The following is a 26,883-nucleotide window of genomic DNA, read 5'->3' as shown; positions in this document are numbered from 1 at the left end:
CATTCCCTACTCCCGTCCACGCACGCAACCTCCTAAAACGTGTGGTGGAGGATGCGCTTCCACGCCGGCATGGCGGCCAGCTTCTCGCGGTACGCGCGGATCTCGTCCCAGTCGAGCTCACGGCGGCCGGTGTCGACGTCCATCTGCGCAGTTCGCAGCCAGCCAGTGCGCTTCCACAGGTAGCCGCAGATCCAGAAGAAAATGACGACGGGGAAGGCGAGGTACTGCTTGAAGAAGCCCTCGACAGTGCCCATGCCCGACTTGCCGGGGGGAGCGGTGATGGCGGTGTAGAACTGGGCGATGAGGACCAGCACGCAGAGGATCAGGCCGAGCCACGAGCCGTAGACACCACCGATGGCCTTGAACGGGATCTCGTCAAGGGTGTGGCCGTGGTACTTCCACGCGTTGCGGAAGCGGATGTGCGCCAGGCAAATCGAGCCCCAGGTGAAGAGAGCAGCCAGGCCGGACAAGGCAAGCAGCCAGTCGAAGACGACAGGGCCCTGGGCGTTAAGGTTGACAAAGGCCAGCAGACCGAAAACGATGATGACGAGGACCGAGGGGAGGGGACGGCCCGACTTGTCAATGTAGGTGAAGAGCTTGGGCGCATAACCTTCCTGGGCAAGAGCCGTCAGGGTTCGCGAGCCGCCATAAACACCGGAGACGCCGATGGACAGCACGGACACCAGGATGACGAGGTTCATGAAGTGGTCGAAGCCCTTGAGGCCGGCGTACTTGCCAACCAGAACGAAAGGAGAGGCCTTGACATCGGCATAGGCGCTCTCGGACAGCAGCGCAGGGTCGTTGCTGTCGATGAGAAGGCCGACGAAGAAGAGACCGAGGATATAGAAGACGGTGATACGCCAGAAGACCTGCTTGATAGCACCAGGCATCGACTTGGCGGGGTTGCTCGTCTCGGCAGCTGCGAGACCGACCAGTTCGGTTCCGGAGAAGGAGAAGGCAGCCGTGACGAAGACGGAGCAGAAGCCCTTAAAGCCGTTCTTGAAGGCGCCGGGGTCATACCAGTAGCGGGCACCCCAGTACTCGTCATAACGGCCGCCCTTGGGGCCACCGCCGCAAACGAGAACGAGCGAGATGATCATGAAGATGACGGTCGCAGCCAGCTTGAAGACCGACGCCCAGAACTCCTCTTCGGCGTAGCCAAGAGCGCCAAAGATATTGATGACGAGAATAGCGAGGAGGAAGATTGCGATCCATACACCGACGGATATATCTTGGTTCCAGTATTCGATTGTCAGACCGCAAACTGTCAGTTCGAGTGGTAAAACAACGGCCCACTGGAAGACATAGTTCCAGCCCATGGCGAAGCCCCACGACGGGTCGATGAAGCGGGTCGAATAGGTATAGAAACCACCAGAGACGGGATACATGACAGCGAGTTCACCGAGAGCGTACACTAAGAGGACACGCGATTAGCCACATGCCAGCCAAGATTGAGGAGTGCCTCGCCAACTCACCGACGTTGAACATCATGATGCCGATGATCAAAAAGTCGACAAACAGAGTACCAGGGCCCTGGAAGTCGTGTCAGCTCGGAGAAACAAGAAACTCGAATGCGATCAAGGAAGACTTACACCCTTGCTCAGGGCACCACCGGAGCCGACGAAGAAACCAGCACCAATGGAACCGCCAATGGCGATCATGTGCAGATGGCGCGCCTTCATGGGGCGCTCCAGCTCAATGTGGCCGGTGCCATAGTGCTGCTTCTTGAAAGACTCGGCGTTGAGGCCATTGCGCGTGAACCAGTTGGGGTGGCGCTCGACGACGGTGTCCTTGGGAATGACGGTGCTGGTGCCTTCATAGGTGGCACCATTGCCACCCTTTTCGTTGGCGAAGCTCTCCTCCTTGGACATGGTGAAGTGCCTTTACAGCGACCACGCTGAAGGATCTCTGCGGTGTGTGACACGCAAGAGAAGGAGAGGAAGGGAAAGGAAAGAGAAAGGGTATTGAAGAGTGAAGAGTGGAATGCAGAGAACGGAAGGTCTCCCTGCAAGCTGAGGATGGGAAATCGACCCTTCTTAAGCCGGGGGGAAATGCTTCTGGAAGGACAGTGATGGCTTGCCTTCTCCTGGGAGAGGGGAGGAGGAACTGGGAAGGGTGGGTGGCCGAGAACTAGTGCATGGAGGAAGGGGGGGTGTGCGACGTTTGGCAGATCAAGGTCGGTTGCACCAACAGGAGTGCTTGCTGGCCAGATTGGATAGGATGGTCTGGGTCTGGGGTGGCTGAACGACGGCAACGGCGACGAGCGAGAGGGTGTGATTAGGAGGAGGGGGGGAGCGTGAAGGAGGTGCCCGGCGGAATCGAGGAACAACGGACGATGCCTCAGACACCGAGGAAGGTTTTCATCGAGGCGCACGAAGCAGCAAGATTCCGCATCACTTTCTCGAAAAGGTGCACATCGTGGCGAAAACAGGACGAGATCCCTTTCGCCTCCAATTTGCCATTGAGTAGATGGCTGACACCATACGAAACAGCACGCGCCTCTTGCGAAAGACACACGCGAACATGAGGACGAAGGCACCGCCACGATCGCCAGCAGCTTCCCCCGGCTGGCTCCTGGGATGGAGGCAACGCTGCTTGGCCTGGTCGCGCAACGATAGAGCGCAACAACACGCGAAGCTGGGACATGTGCGTGCGGCAAGGGGGTGCGTCAAGGAATAACCCGTCGACTGACTGACTTGCGTGACAGATGGCCAGACGCTCACGCTGCCAGACGGCCCCGGCACCAGGACTGGGTCCAGACAAGAAGGAAGCAAGGCCCCAAAAGCAAGCCCGGCGGGCATCATCCTGCACGACAGGGCTCGACCTCGACACACGGGTGTGCGGTGGATTAGCGCGGATGAGGGGAAGAGAGCCACCAGGGAGCCTGTGCGACAAGGTGAGTTGACTCGCGAAGGGTGCGTGTCGTTGGCCCAGACCAGGCCAGCGATAGAAACCCATGTGCCGCGAGCCCACCCGCATTGCCTTGCGTTAGGACGATAGCATTATCTGCCACTAAAAAAGGTTAATTAAAGAGCAGTCTGTGGGATCTTCATCGCCAGCGAGCCACTGGCGCAGCTGGCGGGCCCCTTGTCTGGAAACGGATCCGTCGCCCGCACTTGGGGGCGCCACGGGCACCCGAGCACCATCCCCACTCCCTTGCCAGGCCTGGTTGCCAGGCCCGCGGTGGCCCCGAGCTGCCTGTGTCTTGGGTGCCATCATCGTGGCTCGTGCTGGGGGGGACGATGACAGCGACGGCACCGTCACCGCGGCTGCCGAGTCGGTGAAGGCCCTGAAGGGGAGGAGGACGCTGCATGAGCCGATCCAGGCAGTCGTCGCGGCATGCGTCCACGCGGCGACGCCCAACAACAGATGACAGACAGGCAGGCAGGCAGGCAGCAAGCGGGCGGGAAGGGGTCCAGTTCACGCAACTGCATCGGGCAGTTGGCAGAGGCCGCGGCACGGCAACCTGGAAGTCAGGCCGGACAGGGCTGCGGACTGGTGCCAACAGCCTGGACGTGATGCTTGGGTCGCGACCAATAGCGGCCGCGCCGTATGCGGGCAAGTCGGGCAGTTGGAAGCCAAGCATCCAAGGTCACCTCAATGGGGATCTGGGGCCGTCCTTGGGGGACGTTCCCCCTCAGGATACCCCAATCAGCCACCGTAACGGCATCCAGGATCCATGGCATCCACGCCATCATGGGCTGGTCACCGGGGGCGAGACACAACAGAACAGGTGGGCACCGCGCGCGCAGCACGAGCCAAGCAGTATCAGCCCCGCCCCTCCTCCTCCACCACCGGAGCAGCCAGACAGCGCGATCCTGTGGTTCTTCCCCTCCCCCAGCCTGCCTCCACTAATCCGTTGATTTTAGTGCGTCTGGGCCAGCCCACCGTGCCCACCATATCCACTACGGGCAGTGGGAACAAAACCTCCAGGCGCAGGAGGCGCTCGGCGGCCAGAGGCAGCCCGTCGAACGTCAGAGCAGGGCAACCTCAGCGGGCGCGTCTACATTGTGTCTCGAGACGAGGCTGCGGACATCGTGGTTAACCGCCCCGCTGATGCCGTGTCCAGATGGCGTGCGGCTGTGCTGGGGAGTCCCATGATGACATGCGGCTGGCTGGTTTGAGGCCTGATAATCGTCACGCGTAGTGGACGGCAGCTGTCGCCAAGGCAGTGGAGCATCCTCTGGGGGCGTCAATTGTCTCTCGGCGCTGCCCATGTTTGTGGTCTCTGAGTAATCGCCGTCAGCGTCCATACAAGGAATGCATGCGCGAGGAGGTACTTGTAAGGTAGGCACCTCAGGTTGCAGCAGCACGCCTGATGGCGTACGGCCGGCTGCCTTGGCATCACTGGTGCTTACGGCTTCGCCATGGGAAGGATACAGAGCAGCTCGGGGCACGATGGTGCTCTTGTTGCTGCAGCGCCGGGACACTGTTGCAGGCCAGCACGTGTCGGGTCTTGCACTCCCGCAGCGTTGTGAGACAGCGGCACGGCTGGTTCCCGCCCCGGTGTCCGGGCCATCAATCGCTCGGCGCGGGGCATGAGTGATGCTACCTAGAATAACTCAACAGTGCAACATCGCAACTGCACTCAGTATCTCAGGGTGCGACGAGGGCAGTACCTAGCTAAAGGCGAGGCAGCTCTGCGTCAGTGCCAGACTTCAGCCGGCAGATGGCCCGTCGGGGGTCAGGGATGCGCTGGAATTAAGCTACGCGCGCAGGATGTAAGCGTGACGGGAGCTACCTGCCAGCGCTGTGCCTATCACTGGGGGCTCTGCATGTTGCGCCGCGCTGCTGCGCAGCAGTGCAGGAGCACCTGCCTGCTTTGCCGGCCTGCAGTCTTGGGCCTGGGCGCGCTTGCTCCGTCAATCCACGCTTCTGAACCGTAAACTTAATTCCTCAACCTGCATTGGGCCGGCCCCCAGCGCGCCTGCCTCGATAGCCCGGTAAATAATAACTACCTTGTAGCCCAACAGACGCGACAGCAGGGAAGGTACGTCCGCGCTGACCAGTCGTCGTCCACCGTCTCAGTCAAGTCGGGTTAGCACAGGCACTGCACCTGCCCTCAGGTTGAATATCCACCGTCTTACGAAGTAGTTCCTTCCCTCAGTTGAGCCTGCTGTGCGGCACAGCTCGCGATGAGGCAGGAGGACCCTGGCATTTGGCATGCGCGGGCTGGCAAGGGCTGGCATGGCTGCCGTCAGAAGCGAGCAAAGGTTCCCAGCCACTGCCAGCAAGGTTGCCGCCCAATGGAAGCCGTCAAGCTCCATCCATCCAGGCCCCGGGTGATGAGGACGATGGCAGCATCCCTGCGTCTGCGTCTGCGCGGGCGCGAATGCAGACACGGAGATCAATCCACCCATCCATCTGCGAACGTTGTGTCGCACTCCGTACGTGGGTGGTGCACCATACATGCGTACAGTACTTACACCCATTTCTTCCTCCAACTGGCACTTCCTCCCACAGCGGCAACGTCAACGATGCCGCCGCCTCCGCCGCCGCCTCGAACGACAGAAGCTCCAGAAGGTCGCCGACCGAGATGCCAGCCCGGACGTCACGTCGCGCCGTGTCGCCCGCCCAGGCGGTGCCGCCACCCCACGCAGCCACGGGGCGAAACGCAGGCGAAACGCAGATCGGGCCTCGCGCAAAGCGAATCTGCGAAACCCTTGGCGGCGCAAGGCGATTTGGAGGAAATTCCCGAGAACCTTGCCTCCTCCAGGATGCGGCGTTCTTGGTTCCGCCGTCAAGCCTCGCAAGCCTCCCAGAAGCAAGCAAGCCTCGCAAGCCTTCCCATGACCCCCGGACGCCGCCCCGCGCTCCAAGCCTGGCTTGTCCGGGGCTGCCCACGCTTCGATTTGCCTCCCTCGCGCGCACACTGGACGCCATCAAACGCCGCCGCCACCACAGCAAGGCCGCCCACCACCACCACCGTCGTCAGGTTTTGATCACTGCCGCACGCTTGGCTTGATGGCGCACGCTCTCCCTCGCCGCCCAACCTTCATCCGAGATGCGACGCCCTCTCGGCCGCGTCTATCCATCCTCGACCGTTCCGCTTCATGCGGAACCCGGACGCTGCCCTCCCGCGCGTCCTTTGCGCATCCAGTCGTGTGGTTCAGGCACACCTCAGTGACCTCACCCTTCAGCACTGGCCAGGTTCCCCCTGGCACACCGCCGCGCATGCCACGACACCATCTTGCGGCAGCGCGCTCTCGTAGCTTGCGGTCTGGGCCACTGTCGCAGTGCTGCTTCGTAGGCGCTACCAGCACGGCACGCTTGCGGGAAGCCGCTTGGCCTGGTCGGCTCCCTCACTTGCAGTGGCTCGATCGCATGTGAAAGGGAGGGTGCCAAGGTGAGGCTTGGCAAGCCTCCTGTCGTCAATGGAAGTCCAACGAGCCGCCCCCCCGTTGGTCGTCACTGGCCTGCGGCGTTTGGGTTGTTCGGGCGTGCTTCCATGCAGTTTTCCAGCGAGCTTCTTTGGCACACCTGCCCTTCCCGGCTGCCGCTTCTGCACCCTGGACCGCGGGTCATCTCGACGCCACCGTCCTTTGCTTGATTCTGCAAGTAGCCCCGGCGACCTTGACAAGGGGACGTCAAGCCACAAAGCCACTTCGTCGCAAACACGGTTTGGCTGCCACTGTCGCTACCAAAGTCGAACCACTGACGAAACAGGCTCACGCGAAGCTCCGGGGCGCACATACTGCTTGCCACATGTGCTCTGCTCACAGTTGACAGGTGGCACGACGTGAACCCTACCCTTGGAGCGCACAGATGCCCACGACACCGGATCATGACCCGTGGCCGGAATTTCGCCCACGGCAGCCACGGCAGCAGGAGCAACCACTCTCGTACGGCAGTCCTGCATGGACAGGGAGCTTGGACGTACTATTGTTCGCACGAGGACCACGTTCCGATGAGCCACCCAAGGCGGAAGCTGAGCGACCGAGCATGTGTCCATTACGAGCAGAATAGGTCCTTTCCCCTCCCTTTCCCAGGCCCTGGGACGCGGTCTGTAGTCGTAGTAAATGCAGTATCGCCTCACTCATCCCAACAACCCTATCTGGAAGCCAACGCAAATGATTTAACGCCGTGGCGCATCGAAAGCACCACGGGATCAAGAGTTCGGGCCACTGTATCCTATTTTTGCCTTCCGGGACGGGTGTGTCACGGCTGCCGGCTGATCAGCCTCGTCTACCGTTTCTCGATGGACGTGCGCTGGCACAGACCGAGGAAACTGACGAGGGTTGAGCGCCTCGCTGTACGCCGCCGGCCGTCCCGGTTAACCGAGGATGCCATGGGCAGCCAAGGATCCTGGCCCAAATCGTTTGGGCACGAGCAGCAACCACACCCCCAGGCTCCCGTCGCACCAGACTCCCACGGCAAGCGAACGCGCCGCCCCTGGCTGACTGACCACGCCCGGGTTTGTCCCGACCGTGATCCGAACTTCCGGTCGTTGGCGTCCTAGTTGCCTTTGAACAGACGCTCGTTGAAGACCATTGCCAGATATGTTGAGCGTTCGAGGCATTATCCTTGTCTGCATGCGCCACCGTTCCTCAGGTGTTGACGCTAGAATGTGATATTGACTTCCAGAAGCCGCGCGACCCGCATGAGACACTCGAGCCCGCGTAGTCCGGCTCTCATGCATGCTTGAACATCGCTGTACACATGATCGCATGGTCGAGCGAGGTGGCCTGTTGGCTGAACACGAGAAGCGTTATCTTGGGTCCAAGATGAGTGAAACTCCTTTCGCATGCTTTGTTCGACTCGGCTTTCTCATGCCAGTCGTGTACGTAGCAGCGTGTATTGTACTCCACTGTCAAGACTCGCAAAGGATTACTTCAAGCCACGACAGACAGCCGCCATGGTTGTCATGAGAGGGCGCAAGGTGCATCCTGATCCGCACAGCTGCGAGAGAATACAATATGCCAACGACTCAACCCTGCAAGTAGCGGAAGAGCATGGGGCGCTTTGAGGTCCGAGAACCTCCTTGCAACGGACCAGGATCCATATCCAGCCTCTTGCGATCCGCAGTGTTGGGGCAAATCATAGTGGTCTGACTGACGTTGTGAGTGGCGCCAGGATCGCCCGTATCAGCCCTGTGGATAAGTAATCTACGTGTGCGTGATGCGTTGGTAAGGTGAGTGAACTGGCCATCTCGGGCGCAGGTGTTGGTGGTGGTGCATCCTGAGCTGAGGCTGCGTGTTGCGGGTCGGGCGGTGCATCGCGCCTGGCGGCAAAGCTGTGCTGTGTCTGATAGGGACATGGCTGTTGTCCTTGACGGCACCTTCAGGATCCCTCGCCACGACGTGTTTCGCGCGCGGCTGATGCTGCGGGTGCCTTTACCCGGGGCGCATTGCACCTGTCTGTCATCCATGCGGAGCTGGTGGCTTCGGCAATCCGGCTACCCATGAATCAACCTTTGCACGTCAACCCCGCACAGAATCTGGGGAACGCGGAGGAGTCGGTGAGCAAGCCACGCCGACTCCAGCAACGAACTTCGTTGAGCTCAAAGGAAGTGGAAATGGTCGTGCCGGCAGACCGTTCACACCAGCGTTGTCAGGACACGGCCATCGGCCTCGGGCGACATCTTTGTACGTAACGTTCTAGAAGGTGGCTTCCACTGACGCCAGGTGGTGCGGGGAGCATGGCTCAACAATCTGGCACCATGCCGTATGCGTGTTAGGGGCGCGCCGACGTTCGCGGGGGCGGCAAAATCAAGCATGGGAGGCCCTTGGACCGTGGAGGGGGCAGGACGCAAGGGTCGAGAGCGGAACGACGGATGTGGAGATTGGGGGACGCCAGGAGACTCGGACTGGCCGACCGGGGGGGCGTGGCAAACGGCGACCAACCAGCCCAGCCCGGCGCTCGCAAACCCGTCCTGTAGTCGTACCCTTCTCGGGCGACAGAGGATGGGTCCAGGACAAGACGCCGGCTGCAGCTCTGGGGCACGAGACGCCTCAGCTCGACCCCCCGGTGGGCACGCGATGTCGTCCTTTCCCGCGCGTCGACGGGGGGGACATGAGTCGCGACAGCCGTGGAGCGGTTCAGCACTGGATGACACTACCACCATTACAGTTCACCGTACTGGACAGTACGGCATCGCCTCCAGCGCCAGCGGTCGACGAACGAGAGGAGCTTCAGCCGACAAGCAGTTGGGCCAGAGGGTCTTGGCACGCGACCCGAGGGGGGCTCATCTGCCGCTGGAGAAAACTGATGTGCATGCGAGCGAGCTGTGTTGACGCGATGCCCGACAGCTGATAGCCGAGATATTGCAGCGACGGCGGAGCCAGAATGCGGCCCCAGCGCTGGCCTCCCGCGTCGGATCGAGGCCGGCGGGAGGGGGCAGCCAGGCTGAGCGCGCTCACGGGACCTGACCATGTTGGTCACCGTGGTGAGGCTGGATCTTGTTGGGCACGGCGATGCCGGCAATCGCGGTTAGACGACGGCCGGCCTGGCATCTGAAGACATCCCGGACAGCAATGCAGCGCAATATCATGTGCGATACTCTGGGCTGCGACGAGCGTCAAGACTCGTGGCATCGGACGCGCCGTCTTCAAGCGCCCGTATCTCGACCCCATTGCCAAGCGACGCCTGCATACGTATCTGGGACCAGCACCGTTAGTGGGCCTGACGAAACTTGCTGCGTTTACCCGCGGCGAGGCAATCGCACCATATCTTGACAGTCGGGTGGTTGGTCGCTGCGAGTCACCGAGGGAAGCTGTTGTCAACTCAAGCGATCCTCGGGCACACCGACGGTCGCAACGATGGAGCGTGTTGGTGGTGAGATGCCAACGAGCGAGTGACAGGCGCAGCTGCGATGCTGACGGCTGGGCGTGATGCCCGATTCGGCCGAGCTGACGACAGCAACACGCACTGCGCACCCTCGGCGCATGTAACCGTGGCAGCCAGTCTGGTTCGCGGGGTCGGCATCATCGCCATCGTCAAGCAGTTGGTCCGCATTTTTGGACGTTGATTTCGGCAGCTCACTACAGACGCAGACAACTTGTCACCTCCTCGTTCTCGCTGCTGTAGGGATTGCATCATCGACGACCGTCTCAATTCGTGACGGGTATCCATTACCACTCTATCTGCCCGGCTATCTCGAACTGCTCCACCCGTCCGAATCTGGGCTCCGTCGCCGGAATTGAGACCCATCAACGGGTGCATCAGAAACCGCTCGCCACGATTAGCTCGCCTCCACTGCTATCTCGATTCTCGACGGGCCCGGTCCACAGATACAGCACCCGCGCGACGTTGACTCCCGAGCCTCTTCGTAAGGACACCCCTTGAAGGCTCCGCTTAGTCGCCATCATGGGCAACCCTGACCGGCCGGCCGAGGCATCAGGCAGCCATGCGGCGACCAAGGTCCCAGACATGCCGCAGAGGGCCATGTATCAGCAAACAGTGCCTATTGCCGTCGAAGGCGGCGACGGCGCAGGCGACCTCGGCGACATGCCGCCTTCGTACGAAGAGGCGGCGTCGGGCTCCGGCCGGACCGCCGGCGCAGGTGCCGGCTCCGGCTCGGGGCCAACGACCGTGCGCGCCGGGAGCACGGCGGCAGGATCCGACCACGGGCAGTGTAGCCAGCACCGAGCCGAGGCCCCGGCGAGCAGGGCCAGCAGCGTGGATGCCGACGCAGATGATGCCTTGCTCGGCAACTCGTCAGTTCCGGGCCAACGGCATCGGTCGCATGATCAGCAGCCGAAACCCACTGACGACGCGGCGGCCAGCGAGATCGATATCAGTGGGTACAAGCCCACCGATCCCATGAGATGGGACCTGCGCGAGCGCAACGGCGACTGGAACAAGATGGATGGCGTGCCCGGCTGCTGCGTGTCGTCTTCCGGCGGGTGTTGCTTCTCGTCGCGCGGCGGCTGCTGCTTCTCTGACCGGGGAGGCTGCTGCTTTTCCGACCGCGAGGGGTGCTTCTTCTCGGACCGCGGAGGCTGTTTCTTCTCCGACACGGCGGGTTGTTTCTTTAGCAGCGGCGGGGCGTGCTGCTGCAGTGATCACGTCGAAAGGGGGCCTGCGTCTTCCGCGTGAGCGATGGAGGTTGTGCACGACGGGACGATGGAGCTTTGGTCTTCAATAGTCCAATCATAGGGATGCTGGGACAGTGGCGTTGACGGCGAAATGCCGTTATTGCTTTAGCTATATATCAGGGACATTCCCAGCCAGGAAAGTGCTGGCGACCCATGGTTTGCCATAGTTCATCCTCATAATATTAACAGGTTCACGTACAGACTTGAAGTTGAATCGTGGACTTGTGTGCCTCGTGCAACACACCTCTGTGGCCCCTGAAAGCGTCCCAGCAACACATATATACACCAACTCCTTGAAAGGAACAAGTAATCTGCCAATAGAGTGCCCGTACAAGGCGGAGATCCACTAACCGCGACACATCATTCACTTCTCGTAAAAACCGCGCCCGTCCAACGTAGCCCCTCAGTCCCATCCGACCCAGGGCGTGCCGAGGACGCGGCCCTTGTCGTCGAAGCGGATGCCCTCGGCGCGAAGCAGGCGCCTCTTCTCGTCGAGGGTGATGCCCTCGCCGTCGCGCGGCCACTTGCCCTTGAAGCCGCCGAGGGACATGCCGGTGGCGACGACGCGGTGACAGGGCACCGCGGGGGCGAAGGGGTTGCGGCGAAGGGCGTTGCCGACGGCGCGGGGCGACGAGCCCAGGTGTGCGGATAGGTGGCCGTAGGTCGTGACGCGGCCGCGGGGGATGCCGCAGAGGGCGGCCCAGACGCGCTTCTCGAAGGGGGTGCGCGAGGAGGCGGCGATGAGGGCGAGTTGCGGCTGCATCTGCTGCTGCTGCTGCTCCAGTGTCGTCCCCGCGCCGGTGCCGGTGCCGGCGGCTGCTGACGACGGCTGCACGGGCTCTGGTGTGGCCGCGGTCGACGGAGGTGACGGGGGGATTGGGGGTGGCGCGGCCTTGCGCTTGGAGAGTCGAGGCGCCGACGGTGAAGTCGACGTTGAGGGGCGTTGTGTTGGTGATGTCTTGAGGGCTTTGCTGGGTGACGGGCCGGACGGCGCGGCGACGGCGGCGTCTTGGTGCTTGCGCTTTGTGCCGGCGGCCATGACGACGAGACGGCGGGGGACAGAGGGCAATACAGAGGTAAAGAGGGGGTTGCTTCCTGCCGCCTGGCCACTCAGTTTGACGTGTCGTCGAGAAGCCCGGGTACGTCGCGGAGGCTTTGATCGGGGTCCGGAGATGATAGTGTGGTTGGAAGTAGCAGATCTCTTCAGATCTACAAATACAAGCCAGAAAGGGGGTGATGCAAGGAACCGAACACGAAGTAATGGACAAAGGAGGCTTGGAATCGATACCGGACGGAGCTTTCGAAGATGGAGAGGGAAGTAAGTGGACGACGTGGGCAAGGGGAAGCGTGATATATATGCGTGAGTGCGCGCCCGTTTTTTTGGCTGTTGCGCGCAAAGTGGAAGAGAGCTCTTGCTCGTTTCCTCGGGCGTCCTGAATCTTTTCACGGTCGTCGCGCGGGGGGGCGGCAAAGGGCGCGTGTGACGCACGATTAAGTGAGACGCGCCCACATCGAGAGCAACACCCAAACGGCGGCCTGGCAGATTCGCCTGGCTGACGCCAGGTCACGTGCCTCCACGAGTCGCCACTTTGGTGCCGTGAGCGCAGTAACCACCTCAGGCAAGCTCTCGTCCACTCCCGTCGACACGCGCGAAAATGGAACGTAAGAGGTGAGTAATACTCTCAAAGAAAGAGAAGAGAAGGCAGTGCCTGGCTGCCTGGCTGCCTGGCTGGCCTGTGACTCGAATTGTCCGCTATCCATTCAAGGAAGCACCACGGCTAGATGCCTAGTAGGTAGGTGTATAGGTACACTATGCGTCGCGTTATGTACAAACGGAGTGGAAGGCCTAGCAGGCAAAGGGGACCAACGCCCGGATATGCGTCGCATCATGATGCCGCCATTGCTGTCGCCGGCTATCGTGTTTTCTTCTTTCCTTCGATGATCTTTGCTTTGCGAACGTCAGGCTGCAATGATCCCGTAACCCTCAATGTGTGAAATGCAGTACTTCGCTCTCGTCATTCAATACCCCTCGGGTGGGCTCCTTCGCATGCTCGACTGGTGGATCGTCCTGCCGGCGGCGGTGGCGTCCATGAGATGTTGCTCTTGAACTCAAAGCATCGTCAAGGAACTGCAGTCTATATCTCATACCATGAACGATTCGCCGCAACCGCATTGCTCCTCTGTGCCATGTACCGTCAGCATCTTCCTTTGTTTTACTTACCCCTCGCAATACCGGAGGCGACTGCCACGGGGTGGACCGATGAACGGGGGGGTGCAACGTACTTATGTTGGGGTTCCTAAAGACGAAGCGCTGGTTGAGCTTGTCCTCGGCCCAGTCCATCTCGCTGCCAATGATGCTGAAGAGGGCCTTGCTGTCGATGAGCACCTTGACGCCATCCTGCTCGACTGCCTCGTCAAAGGCGCCCGGCTTGTCCACGTATTCGAGGTGGTACGCCAGCCCGCTGCAGCCGCGGTTTCGCACCCCAACCTTGATGAGCTTGGGGTCCGGCTGGTCCAGCATCGTGCGCAGCTGCTCCACGGCCGCAGGCGTGAGCTTCATGGCGGCCTTGCGCGCCCGCAGCTTAGGCCGCGCCCGCGCCGGCTTGGGGGCCTTTGCCGGCTGTTGTGCTGTTGTGCTACTAGTGCTCGGGCTCGTGCTGGTGGTCTTTTCGCTGGAGGTACTCGGACTCGTGCTCGGACTTGCGCTTGCGCTTGAGGAAGCGGAGGCGGCGCTGACGTCGCCGGGCTGTGAGTTCTTGGGCGGCGCTGCGGGTTTGGCCGCGGCGGGGTGCGCCGCCGGAGAGGCGGCCTCCTCCTGCTGCTCGGGGATGCCGCTCGGCCGTGACGGCGGCGTCGTCGGCGGGCGCGTCTCGTGTACCCGCGGGAGGGGCTCGGGCTGTGTGATGGGCGTCTCGTGAATGTCGGCGCCGCGAGGCGAGGGCGAGGCGCCCGTCGGGAGCGAGTAGGAGTGGTAAGCGGCGACCAGTCTCGGCGCCGACAAGGACGACCGAAGCGCGCACCGGCTGTGGCGCAGGGCGGCTCGGGCCAGGCAGAGAGATGCGTTCATCGTGGTATCATGGGGAGGCGGCCAGTCGGAGTGTGATGTGATGCAGGAAAACAAGGCGCATCGCTGGGGAAAGAATTCGAGGTTGGCGACGGGGGGGGATGATGGATGCGTCAGGCGATTTCAAAGCCGGTTCGGGGCCCGGGAATTGGCAGTGGCGGGACGCGGCAAAATGGGGCCATCTGGAGTGAGAGGGTTCGGCTTTCCAGGCGGGAACTCGCCCTGTGCCGGTATTGGCCGGGCCAATCAGCGGCCTGGAATTGCTAAGCTGCGGGTAGCTGTGCTTCTGCTGTTGCTGCGGTTTCGGAGGGACATTCAAGTCTAGGACACCTGAGTGTTGAATCCGACAGTTGATTTTTCTCCTGACTACGGCTGCAGTGCACCGAGACAACGTCCAGCTCCCTACGTGGTCTGGTGCCTTGGTCGCGATGCTGGCGCTGGTGCCCCGAGCTGGCCTACCCTAGAGCGTGATCCTGCCCCCCGTGAACACGAGCCACGGATATTTATACCAGCGACAAATTAGACTTTCGGCTTCCGCAGACGACTCGGGAATTAAATGCCAATCGTTCTGCATGGAGACCACGCGAGACGGTTGTCGTGTTTCGTTCTGCCGATCAACATCTGACCTGAGGCATTGTGTGCAGGAGTCTTTGAACCCGATGTGTAACACTACCTATGCGCGCGCAAGAACCTTCTGTCAACCATGTCACCCAGGCTGCGCCCAGGAGAGTCAGTACATGCGAGTAATTAATCCCGGATTTGTGAAGGCCGCCTTCCTTTAGACTGGACTGCACTGATAAATGACGATTGGGCATCCTGGCTGCACAGTGGCCGCGCGATGCACACACTACTCACGTCAACAACGGGTCTCGAGTGAAACGAAGCTCCAGTATGTCCTTGCCACATTTGCAATTGAAATGTGCGCGGAAGTATAGCACCGTCTTTAGTCCCTGCATCCAACGGCAGCTTGCTTGAAGCCGTCAGAGACACAGTTCAGGGTATCAATACACACTGTGTGTTTGCTACCTTGCCAGGTCATACAGTGCCAATTACGCCATAATGGCACAGTTGGCCGCGACACCGTGGCCCGCCAGTGACAGACAGCCAGGCACCACACGACATCCCACATCGCCAGCGGTGCAGCCCAGGGTCCCGCGCGCGCCTCGCAACCTCATCCCATGGAGGCGTCACCGCTCACGCGTCAGCCTCCCCCCGAGGTCTTTACCCCGAAGATAGTCGAGCTGTACTCTTCTCTCCTCAAGGTTTGTCCACCACGGCCCCGCCCCGCCCTGCCCCTGAAACTCGCGAGCTAACACGACGACTCCCAAGGTGAGGCGCATTCTGACCACGGCCGGCAACACCACCCCGACCCCGAATCCGGAACGAGACGCTGAGTAACGGCCCAGGACGATGAATATGCAGAAAAGTCCGAGGGCTTCTGGAGGGAGTTTTTCCTCTTGCGGCCCGACCGCGCGACGCTCCGAACCATCCTCTCCGACTTATCACCCGCCGACGTCCTCCACCTAGAGCCCCAGACAAGGGACCTCTTCGCCCGAGCCATTGATGCCGTCAAGACCGGTCAGGGCCGCGCGCCCTTGCATGCCCTCGATGTGCGACCGTCACCTTCGCTGCGACCCCACACGAGGCAGACATGCCGCTGACACGGAGTAGACTCTGACCATTTACCTCTCCTGCCTCCTGTCCAAGAAATATCCGCACCCGAGCTCCGACATCATAAACGTCTTGGCGGGCCTCGACCACATCGACCCCATATTCTCCGACTTTGTAGGGACACTGGATGGGATCATACGAAATGAGAAAGACTGTGAGTGTCCGCGGGGCGGTGGCGAAGGTTGTTGGCATGTGATGCTAATCGCTTCTGGTACTGGCAGTGGATCTACGACATCGCGCAGTCGAGGTCATATTGGCCGTCACAGCGGGCGCGTATCAGACGACGCTGCTCACATACATGATTCAGAGAGACCTCTTCCCATCAGTTATGAAGGTAGTGCCCGCTACACGGAGGTTCCTCCATTTTGTTCCGGCTAGGCTGACTGCGACGCAGTTCGTTCAAGAGTCAGAAACCCCTGGCCAGGTCCTCGAACCCTTCACACTTCTCGGTCTGTTGGCAAATTACAATAAGTTTGAGTTTCAGAACCCGTATCAGCTGCGGCTAAACGACTTTGTCAACGAGTCGACCATCCAGAGGGTGATCGAGTGCGTCGGATACACGTGCCAGGCCCTGCGATCCGACTACATCGACATTCAAGATGATCTCCCGGAAGGCTGGACCTTCAGCAACACCCTCAACATGATTGGCCTCGGCGCAATCGTACCCGGGCCAAAACCAGAGCGAAAACCGGTTTATGATGCAGAAACCGCAAAGCACATGCTCGCCGCATTGTGAGTGAGCCTTTGGGCCTCCTGGCTGGCTGCCGCTGACAAGAATCAGACCAGGCGAGAATGCGGCCATCCTCTTGGCCACGTATGACTTTTGTCATGCAAACAAGCTGTTCTGCTTTAATCTCGTCACGATGCCGGGCGACAAGACAAAGGAGCGTCCGATTGCTAGCTTCCTCTCCCTCACGTCCTACCTGCTGCAACACGCCCACCTCTCGCATCGGGCAACCTACTACGCCCACCTGAACCTCATGGTGCTTCGGCTCGTCGTCGAGGACCCCGTCATTTGCAAGAGGATATGCAGCGACGAGTCCAAGGTCCCTGTGCGTCTGTGCCGGCAGCGACAGCCTTTCTTGCCGCTTGTCAAGGGGGAACGAGTCCTTGCTACGTGCCTCCTCGATACGATGATTGATGGCATCAACCACAACCTGAGGCGGCGCTTGGATGTCAGCCTCTACACCCTATGCGTGGGCATCATACTTCGATTGGTATCCTACCTGTCTCGTTCGAGGACGCGTCTCGTGTACCACTGGTCAGAGTTCTTCCGGTCATTGCTGTCGCTGATACGCTTCCTCACGACGTATACCGCTGATTTGAAGGACCTGCCGCACATCGAGATCCTCCTGGACCACATCGTCAACCTCGTCGCGTTGTCACTGTCCGCCGGCGAGGCGTTCCTACCCACGCCCGCAGCCTACGATGACCTCTTCTACAAGGTCGTGGAGTCGGGTGATGTGCTCACAAAGTTCAAAGAGAATTACGGGCTTAAGAACCGCAAGAGTAACTCTATTGACACGCTCATAAGCGTGAGCACGCACTACAAGCAGATGCTAACCGAGGGAGGGAGCTCCGCGAAGAGGAAGAAGCCCAGCAGCCTCACGACGCATGAGGTCACGGAGATTATCAAGCAGGGCTACGAGACGCTGAGCATTCAAGCCAAGGAGGGGCTTGACACCTGGGACAGGTTCCGAGAGGCGGATGAGAGGACGCTGCTCAAGAAGATGGCCAGGGCATCCGTCGCAGACGTTCGCGTCATGGTCGAACGGCAGATTCGATGACCAAGTTGACAGGAGCGAGTCTGCCGAGACTACGCGGTGGTCTGCTCGAGACCTTGGCGGTCTTCTCTGCACCTCAGCAGCCACGGCGCCGTGTTTTGTTGCTTCCGCGAATGACGATGCCATGTGTCGCTTTGACGGGCGGGCATGCTGGGCTGCTTTTCGGGAGGTGGCGACAACACACCCACGACTTTGCATCGGCTGGCACGCTTGACTCTCGACTTCCTCTTCATGGGAGACAAGATGGTCAGGATGGACGTAAGCCGCCATCACTTCCCGCTATTGCAAGGTCTGGCGTGGTTTATGCCATCGTCCGTTACCGCTCGTGGTGCATCCGACCAGGGAACGTGTGGGCGCTGGCAAGGATACGCGAAAGCATGTACTCGTACATACAGGCAGCCTGGCCGCGATACTAGACATCATGACCACACGCTGATGTCTCTTGGAAGGGATCCCCAGCCGAGGAAGCAGCCAGAGAGGCCGCGCTGCTTTCTGCATTGGGCCGCTGACTCTCGCTCGGCCCAACGCCACAATAGAGACAGAAACGGCCAGACGCAGAATACCGTATTCGAAACAACAATCCCGGATTGCTTGAGTGGCCCGTGGTGTGCTCACTTCTGCATAACATTGTCTCAGGTCTGAGGCTGGGAGTGAGAGCGTGCGTTGATGATGCCATGGCATGACATGTCGTTCCGTGCCGTCCCAATGCCGCCATGCGCTAGTACTAGCGACGACGGATGTGAGAGGCAACGGGAAGAGGGACCAAGGCGAGGCAAACGGGCAACAGCGGGCGTGTCCGCAGCACGTACTCGTAAGGTAGTTGGCCCAATTGCTCGGCCCAACTGCTGGACGGAGAAGAAGGGGGGAGAGGAGGGGCGTGTCATTCGCCTTCTCCCGCAGGAGAGGGATCTACAATGAGAGACACCGGCTGCCGCAACTTTGCGCCGCGGGCGTCACGTCAGAGAGGCCACGTGCCGGGCAGCGCCGGCGGCGGACGGGTCGCGCCCTTGAGATCTACAAACCGAATTCCCGCATGGAAGCGTCGCAGGAAGCTGAACGGAGTTTGAGGAACATGAGAACATTTCGTGCGTTGTGTCAACGGGCTACAGCGCGCCTACAGCGCCGGCTACGGCGTGATTGTTTGCTGCAGGCCGCAAACTGCAGCGGACTGTGCAGTGGAAGCTACCTAGGCCGAGGTCGGCTGGCTTGGCCAGGGCCTGCGGCTCCATGTACTTGTACGAGTATGTAGGTACGGGGTGCGTTGTGCGAGCTTCACATGACGAGAAGGAGCTGTCGGCTTCGTCAACGGCTGGTGGTGCTGGTGGAGGCGCCGAGTTGTCTGTTGGAACCGACAGTCGGCGTTCTGCCGTTTGGTGGACAGGGGTGACCGACCCTCAATGGTGACACACGCCAGGCGCATTGGCCTCCCCATAGCTTAGCTCCCCCCCGCGCGGCTGGGCGCTGAACATTGTGCAGACTCGGCGTCGGTGATGCGACTCCCTCTCCCTCTCTCGTGCTTTGGATCTTTGGCCGCGCCCTTGGCGATTGGATCTTCCGGGCTGGAAGCCCCCGGCAACGATATCGCCCGGAACCCTTGCCTCGGGTGTACATGCTGGATTTATGTTCGTCGTACCTCACGCTCAGTCGGGGATGCCCGGCACATGAGATGAGATGACGGGCACGCTCGGTGGTGTGTCAACCACCAGGATGGAGAGCATCCAAAGACCGCAGCCACGGGCCAACACCGACCGCACCCCTGGCCCGGGGAAGAGGGCCGGACCTGATGAGGCACTGCCGGGACATCCCCGCCACCAGTCGACGACGCCTTTTGCACGGCATACTCGATTCGCCTTTTGCGGCGGTGCCAATGGCGCACCGCAGGCGTGGTCGGAGGCGGCCCATGCAGCTGCGTTGGCTTGACCTGGAAATGCACGCCAGGTCAGGGTTCTGCGAGGGCAGTCTGCCACAGAACTTCTCTGCGGCTGCTCCTCGACGCGCATGCCGCGTTGGTACTGTTGAATGGCGACCAGCGCAAGGACGGCCCCGGTGGTTCCCCGAGGCGATCAAAGAGGCAGCGATAACGTACGAGTGCCTGACGGAGCATGACCACCGAGCCTCCCTTAGAGCTTGCATGGAGCTCCGGAGACGCAGTCTTGCCGGGACAGGGATTCACCTGGGCTCGGTTGTTAGCCTCTGTCTCTGCATGGCGCGATCGCCCAGGACCGTCGGCCAACTGTCGGGCAAGGTGGGCAGGCGACCAAATCCAGGGCTCGCCGTCACCAGATTGAATCGAGGACTGTGGCAGAGGAGTGCCAAATTTGGGACTTCATGGGCTTCGCGTTTGCTCCGCTGGCCGTCGTCTAACCAGACAACGGGGATAGCTCACGGGCAGGATTGCTCCTCTTCGTATTTCGGCACCCCCCGTAGTGCGCGCGCGCGTGTCTCAGACTGATCTTCTGCACCGGTTTCCGAAGACGAGACGACAACCGTTCGAAGTTGCTTTTTCCCGTTCTCTGACAAGTGACAGCCGCGTGCCACGCGCAACGGCTCGACTCCCGTATGGACCCTTCGCCGCCGCCTGGCACCAGGGAGGCCGCAGCTCTTTGCTCCATGCGGAGCGTCGCGGCCCCGTTGCGTCGGCGCCGCCACTCTTTCCCGGTGGGCTGGACAGCCCTGGCTGCATTAGACTGCATTGCCCGTTGCCGCGGAAGTCTTGCGCGCACTCTGCAGGATGGCCGACCAAGTGGGGAACTGGGGTTCTTTTAATGTTAATGCGCGCAGACTGCGAGTCGTCACATTTCAAATCGTCTTGGAACGTGCCACTCCGATCCTGGCCAAGTTGAACGATGTGCCCTGCCTGGAAAACAGGCTGAGTTGTGCGGCGGGCAAAGAGTTTCCTAGGCCGGGGAAGGTCTGAACCGGGAGGCTGGTGTCGCGTCCACCACCAACCCCAGAAAGACGCCCTGGGGCGCGTCGGGATTGCCAATGCTCACGTCTGTGCGGGCCAGAGCCGTCTAGCCGACCGACCAGGCGCGCCTGGTTCATCAGGGAAATGCTGGCTCCAGTGTGGTGTGACATCGTCAGGGAAAGTGCACCGAAGGGTCGGCGATTAAGGCTGTACTTAGTACTCCGTCTAGGCGTTGATGATACGTAGTGAACCCAATGGATGCCGAGGTGGCCGGCTGGTCAGGACTCAGCATCAAGCGGTAATGTCCGAAGCAATCGACTTCTTGAATGTCCACCGCAGGCCCCCCCGACATTCGTGCCCATGGAGCAGGGGCTATACAATAACAGCGACAGGCTTCACACTGTGAGGCGCAAGTTGTCCCGAAGCATGGGGAAGGTACAGCGTGACCGACCGCTCACCATCTGCAGTCAGGGCGCGATTGAAAGTCGAGGTGATCTCGCGGCCGACAAGTGTTTGATTCGCATCGTCCTCAAGCGCGAGGAGCGGGACAGGCTACCGCCTCTAACAGTCGCTCGAGATCGAAGCCAGATAGGGAATGCGATGCTACTCTCCTGCAGCGTAAAGCCATCACATGGACTCCTGAGTACCGGACCCGGTATTGATTGGCACAGATCTGGTCTGGACCGTCAACCAGACGCCGGGGTTGCTGGGAGTCGTGGGTGCTGAAGCCATGCATAGTTTGGCTCGTCAATGCATCGAGCACCCGATACGGTTCCGCGGCGGGAGGAAGGACGATACGCTTCCCCCATGGTCATCCCTGACCCCTGCTGGCTCGAAAGTTGCGTGTTTTCTTGTGTCCGTTGAAGAGATCAGCACGGACCTCGTCACCTCATCATCGGGGACCACCACCCTCGTGAAGACGGTCCCCTGTCGTCCTGTGAGGCCTAAAATTGGGAAAGCATGTGTGCACTCTGGTGATCCCAAGACAGCATTTCGTGGATGCTAGTACAGTTCGACTTACCGCCGGCACTGAATGGTAATAATGCGGGGCTGCAGGATACCGGAACACGATAAAATATGCCGGCCCGTGTCAGACGACAGAAGCGAAGGAACCTGACCCAGGAGCCCAGGACTTTCATCGCATGAGCGTCGGACTCCTTCCAACTAGCCGGCAGATGGCGTCCGCATTAGTGTCCAGGGTGTTCCACGGTGATCCCTGCCCTGGGCCAGCCACCAAGCCTAGCCAGGCACGCCCGTGTCGTGTACGCAGATGCAGGTACACGCCGTGATACCTACCAAACAGGCGCTCCGACCAAGCACTTCTGCCAACGGATCAGGAATCATCTGCCCGCCTTGTAAAGCAGCCAGCAGAGCTCTTGATGTGCCACCATCTGGGGAGACTACGACTATTCAAAGGTCAGTCATCCAGCGCGCCACCTGCTGACTGTTGACTTTGCAGGTTGCTCACCTTCGGTATTCGGCGTCTCATGAACCTGTACCGCCAGTCGGGCAAGTTACAACGGGCTTTCGCCACTGATGCTCGTGATCCGCGGTAAAACATGCGAGCCCTTGATCAGTGCTATGAAGTCACATGCCAAGGGCTATTTGTCATGCCGCGGCGGCGCAGTCGACGAGGCGATGTTGATGCAGGCATTTGCGAATATTTCCCCTTCCGAAAACTGTCGTGTTGACAAATCCGTTCCTGAAGCTGGCTTGCCCGGGCCAAGGTGGTCGCGTGACGTTGGCGGACAGAACAGCAGGTCGGTTCAAATGTCGGTAAGTAGTTGGCGGAATCGGCGATAATTCTGCTTGGTGCGGTGCCAGCCTGGAATACTCGACGCCAAGGAACGCCAGCAGCTTCAGTACAAGGATGATTACCGAACAGCCATCTCTCCAGACGGGTTAGCTGAGGACTAGTGATTGTAGGGGCAAGCGCTTTTCAAGATGAAGTCGGGGTAAACACACCATGGCCAGAACATTCTCTGGTCTCCTCATCGTCGACTCAGCCCAATTACCCATGGCCGTTCGCGCCTCTTCGGCTCGTATTCCTACTAGTTGGCAACTTCGCCGACGTTTGAGTAAGCTTACGTGGAGGGTCGATGGCTGACTGGCATCCGGGTGCATGTGTATTCGTGGCCAACGTCGTCGGCTGTCGCTAACCGGCGTTCTGGCTACCGCTCCATATTGGTGGCGCGGCTGCTGATACCTTCGGAAGAGTAGTCGACGTTCAGGATCGGACTGCCTTTCCAAACCTTATGAGAGCATATCGGCGGATCAGAGTGGATGTTTTGTTGTTCGTAACACGAACAACATTAGTAGAGCCATCCCAGAGCGGGTTAGTCTTGCCAGTCACGACTAACTCTGATCCGCTGGGCCGTTCGCTGTCCTTCATTGGACGTTTTCAGCGAGCATCTTTGACGCAGAGAAGTCTTACACAGACGCAGAAGTAGCACAAGATACCGTGATCGGGAGTACATGCGTCAAGACTATGATGGAAGAGGAGCCCATGCAGAATCGAACCAAATTAACAGCCCTTGCTTGACGCTGCGGCGTCTGACCGTTGGTGAATGCTGGACATGGTTTCGTAAGCCGAGTAAGGCAAGACTCGGACATTGTTCGCGGCGTTGCGCATCTCTCGTCCCTCATTGCTGCTACTTGCTACAACGGAGGAATGCTGGCAAGGGATCTTGTGATAATGTGATAGACTTCTTTGAAAGGCAATGGTGGCGGTGCTGCTTTCTTGCTGTGCTGTTCTGTCAAGATTCTTGTGGGTTGTGGTCTGTTACAGTAAGCCGGGGCGGATCGACCCATCCCATGTAGGCCCGCTCATCACTCGCTTCGAGGACCTCGGGAAAGGCTTTCCACCCTTGTGGTCGGCGGCCAATGGAATCGCACGCCGATAACATTGAAGGCATCATCGTGCCCAGATACGTAGTTCTTTGGCCACCCATTATAGTTATGGCTGCGACGAATCGGGACTGTTCGAGGGTCTGCGCCAGCAAGGCAAATCTTGCGACGGCTCGCAGCCGGAGAAGATCCCACCAAAGCCTGCATGGCCAAATGCGACTGGCCATCGGCGGAGTTCGTATTGGAGAAATCGCGCAGACATGGACTACTGATTCGACTCCGGAGAACCTTCAGCGGTGCGGCGACCGGCAACGCAGTTGCTCGGTTTCTTCGCCACCAACGTTGCCGGGGGTGGGGGTAGGCCGTAACGGCTTCAACGGGTAAACCTGTTGGGTCCTCGAAATACACGGAAGACGACGCCGCCGCCAGAAATTCTGGAAGCGGACTGACGAGGCCCAAATTGGGCATGATTGCAGCGCCAACGCAAGCTTTTGCGTACGACACTGACTATTCCTCGGTATCGATCCCGATGCTTGGCTCAGAAGCTCAGCTTGCAGATAAGACTTGGTACGGATTCGTCGTGTTGCTCCTCTGTGTGTCTTCAAGCGCGAGCATCGAGGACAAAATCGAAGAGCCCTGGGTCCTGCGTTACATGGGCGGTGCATTAGCTGGCGGCCGAGTCTCGTGTGATGCAGAGATTTCGTCCCCTCAATATTTGCCGTTGTCAGTGACACTTATTGTGCCAGGCTTCGGGAACTTGGGAAATGTGATGGCAGGGGCCAAACCAGCCTGCAATCTGTGCCGACCACCCAGCTGGCAGGGGGCGGGTGCCCCATGATGGCGGGGCATGACCCGTGCCGCAGCGAATTGCGGAGGGACGGGAGCTTCGGCCGCACCCGCTAAGGACGCCATGGTCCGCGCGGACCAGGGAACGAGCTGCAGCCGCGTGCGGGCTGGGGTCTAAGTCTGCGTTCCCGCATGGAACTTGGTACAGATCGAGAGAACCCGTTGCTGTGATGTAAGAGCTTGGCTCGACGAGGCGGGCGTTGGATGCGTATGAGCGAGAAGGGAAAAGAGTAAAGACGTGGAGGAGACAGGATCGGATTACCGTCGACGTCTGTGCCCCAATTGTCGGCGACACATGTTGCGGCAGCCGTGGCAGCACGATGGCGGCCATGCAATGGAGCTGAGGACGTGTGCGGTGCCACGATCGGCAGTGTCTGCGCGTGGCACAGCCGGGACACGGGCCAGGGCAATGGGCGATGAGAGGACAGGTCCTGATGGGAGGCGGCGATGGAAGCGACGAAGACGGTGATGCGATGGCGGGATGACGCGATGGGAAGATTGAATGATGGACGAGATCCGTCGATGGTGTGACGACGTGTGTGACGGTTGTTCCTTCCCCTGCCGCAGGCCACCAGCTCAGGTTCCTTTCGGCAGGCGCTACCTCAGAGTCGGAGGGACAAGGCACGGAGCCGATGTACAGGTACCCTGCGCTAAGGTAAGGTACCTTAGTAGCTGGATCTGCCTTGTCCACGCGGGTGCGTGTGTGACGGACCATGAGCCTGGATGATCACAGCGCCTTGGGAAGACGTGACAACACCTGCATGAACCAGGGCCATCTCTGGTTCTCCGGCCATGCTTGCGCGAAGAACACACGGTTCGTCCAGTGACGACGCGCATCCGACGCAATCCGTCAACGAAATATGGTACCGCCGGGCTACACGCATCCCCTGCCGGTCCGCAATCCGGGGCGTGGATTGGCACGACTTACGAGCCTGGGTTGACATCGTCAGATGTCCACATCGCACTGCTGCGAGAACACCACACTGCACGCCCTCGACCAAGCGTCGCAACGCGGCACGACGCCCTGCCTCTCAAACGACGCCCGACCGCGTTCCCTTCTTCGGACCTATCGGTCAAGGGGCGGCACAAGCGGCCCAAGGCGCCAAGGGCTGTAATGCTGCGAAAAATCATGTCACACACACACGCAAGCCCGATCAGCATGCCCGAGGTGATGCTCCGTGGGTTGTTACTAGTCACAGATATACCCGCCCCAGGGGCAGGGACACGTGTTCCTGCTACTATCCGAGGCCAGACAGGCACGCAAGAGGGAGGCAGCGTCAAAGCAAGGGATGCATCGCCCCGCGATCAGTCAAATCCGGGGCAATCCCGAAACGCGCTTGGCTTCCCGATTTGCTTCTTGCATGTTCGAGTATGCCGGAGCTTCGCGCCCTGTGCGGCTCCAATGGTACAACCCCGCCTCCTCGACCTCGAGAGCGTTTGGCTTGTCACGAAGCCAACGAGAAAAATCATGGTCCGCCACACGCACTTGTTCCGATGGGGATGCTGGTCCGCGTCGCAGGGCGTCGACGTGTCCAACAAAGAAAGGCCCGTTGTCTTGGAGAAGAGAATCGTAAGAAATCATTTTGGTGAGCTTCAGCCTCGGCCACAGCTTTTGCTTTTTAGCTCCACGCACCTCGTCCGGAGTAATAATAGCAGGCACCAAGCGTGTCTGAAGCTACGTAGGAGCTACTATGACGCCGCACGGAGACTGCACCGGAGCCGGTGCGCTCGGATGTCACTCTCGAGTTGGCTTGCCAAACAAACGGAATGGAGCCCTGGGCGGTAGGTGCTGTGCAACCACCACCGGAGAGATACCCCCATGTCACTTAGCCGCTTCTTGACACACCATAGGCGGACTGATGGAATTTCTTGGGGTACACAGCAGCGGCAGCTTGCTTACCTAGGTACCCAGCATGGCCGGCACGCTGCGTGGAAGAATGCCTGTCGACCTGAGCCCCGGCTGCGTCGCGGCTCGTCGGTGGCCCGTGTGCGGACCCTGCTTCTCTGCCGACAGTTCACGGGGAGTCGGAGGACTCGTGGAGACCCTGGGGTGCGCCGGTCCGCCTCCTCAAAGGGCAAGCTGGTCCGCTTTCAACCTTGCATCAGGAGAAGCGACACGCCGCACAACCCAATGCTGTGGCACGCGGGCAGGGCAGAGAGCTGATGTGGAACGTCGTCGTTCGTCGAGCTCGAGCAGCACCCGCTGCATGCATCGGCGCCTTGACCTCGGAAGAGCGGATGGCACTCCAGTGCGGCGTCGTCTCGTTGATTGGAGCGTCCAGCCCCCCCGTTGACCTTGTTGCTTCTGTTCAACACCAGATTCGCATTGGGTCAGCAGGATACATAATGTACAAGTGGTATTTTTACTCCTTCGCCACCAGTGGCTGGCCGAATATGACGGAGATGAGGACGCAGAGGGCTCCAACACCGTGCCCCGACATTTACCATGGCTGGGCTGCCACATTGGGAGCCGTGTTATTGATCCTGCGTCGCCCTGTCACGTCGCTCCGCACTCCGCTTGTGCACCTGAAGCCCTCGTTCCTGCATGTGCTGACTGACTGACGGAGCGTTCGCGGCCACATCAACCCTTGTGTTGCCCATGCGATGCTATTGAATGGTACAGTATTACTCGGTGCACGCCTGAGCAGCACGAAGTACTGCGTGGAGTACGCGCTGCAGGGCAGAATGGTGCAAGACGTACATAATGTAGAATTGAACACCCTCAAT

The 26,883-nt window shown here is 60.2% G+C and overlaps 5 protein-coding genes across 5 annotated transcripts; 2 read left to right on the top strand and 3 right to left on the bottom strand.

Annotated features, from left to right (window-relative positions):
• Positions 1-32: 32 nt before the first annotated feature.
• On the bottom strand, positions 33-1,871 carry PLICBS_009241 (amino-acid permease inda1; the record flags this gene model as incomplete). The annotated part of the gene is made up of 3 exons (XM_018323766.1): positions 33-1,414; positions 1,476-1,533; positions 1,593-1,871. 3 exons carry the CDS (start codon positions 1,869-1,871, stop codon positions 33-35), a joined length of 1,719 nt encoding a protein of 572 aa, XP_018176945.1.
• An 8,434-nt stretch (positions 1,872-10,305) lies between these two features.
• Positions 10,306-11,037, top strand: PLICBS_009240 (uncharacterized protein; the record flags this gene model as incomplete). The annotated part of the gene is made up of 1 exon (XM_018323765.1): positions 10,306-11,037. One exon carries the CDS (start codon positions 10,306-10,308, stop codon positions 11,035-11,037), a length of 732 nt encoding a protein of 243 aa, XP_018176944.1.
• A 402-nt stretch (positions 11,038-11,439) lies between these two features.
• Positions 11,440-12,075, bottom strand: PLICBS_009239 (uncharacterized protein; the record flags this gene model as incomplete). The annotated part of the gene is made up of 1 exon (XM_018323764.1): positions 11,440-12,075. The coding sequence occupies one exon, from the start codon at positions 12,073-12,075 to the stop codon at positions 11,440-11,442; it is 636 nt and encodes a 211-aa protein (XP_018176943.1).
• Positions 12,076-13,055: 980 nt separating this feature from the next.
• On the bottom strand, positions 13,056-14,103 carry PLICBS_009238 (uncharacterized protein; the record flags this gene model as incomplete). Its single annotated transcript, XM_065601591.1, has 2 exons — positions 13,056-13,138; positions 13,320-14,103. The coding sequence occupies 2 exons, from the start codon at positions 14,101-14,103 to the stop codon at positions 13,056-13,058; spliced, it is 867 nt and encodes a 288-aa protein (XP_065457663.1).
• Positions 14,104-15,278: 1,175 nt separating this feature from the next.
• Positions 15,279-17,558, top strand: PLICBS_009237 (uncharacterized protein; the record flags this gene model as incomplete). The annotated part of the gene is made up of 6 exons (XM_018323762.1): positions 15,279-15,362; positions 15,507-15,710; positions 15,772-15,925; positions 15,993-16,105; positions 16,166-16,503; positions 16,553-17,558. 6 exons carry the CDS (start codon positions 15,279-15,281, stop codon positions 17,556-17,558), a joined length of 1,899 nt encoding a protein of 632 aa, XP_018176941.1.
• Positions 17,559-26,883: the final 9,325 nt, after the last annotated feature.

The sequence above is a fragment of the Purpureocillium lilacinum genome (assembly GCF_023168085.1).
Source record: "Purpureocillium lilacinum CBS 284.36 DNA, scaffold_7, whole genome shotgun sequence".
In the NCBI taxonomy this organism is placed as follows: Eukaryota; Fungi; Ascomycota; class Sordariomycetes; order Hypocreales; family Ophiocordycipitaceae; genus Purpureocillium; species Purpureocillium lilacinum.
The sequence above is the reverse complement of the archived record's forward strand: the minus strand, read 5'-3'. Positions and strand labels throughout refer to the sequence as shown.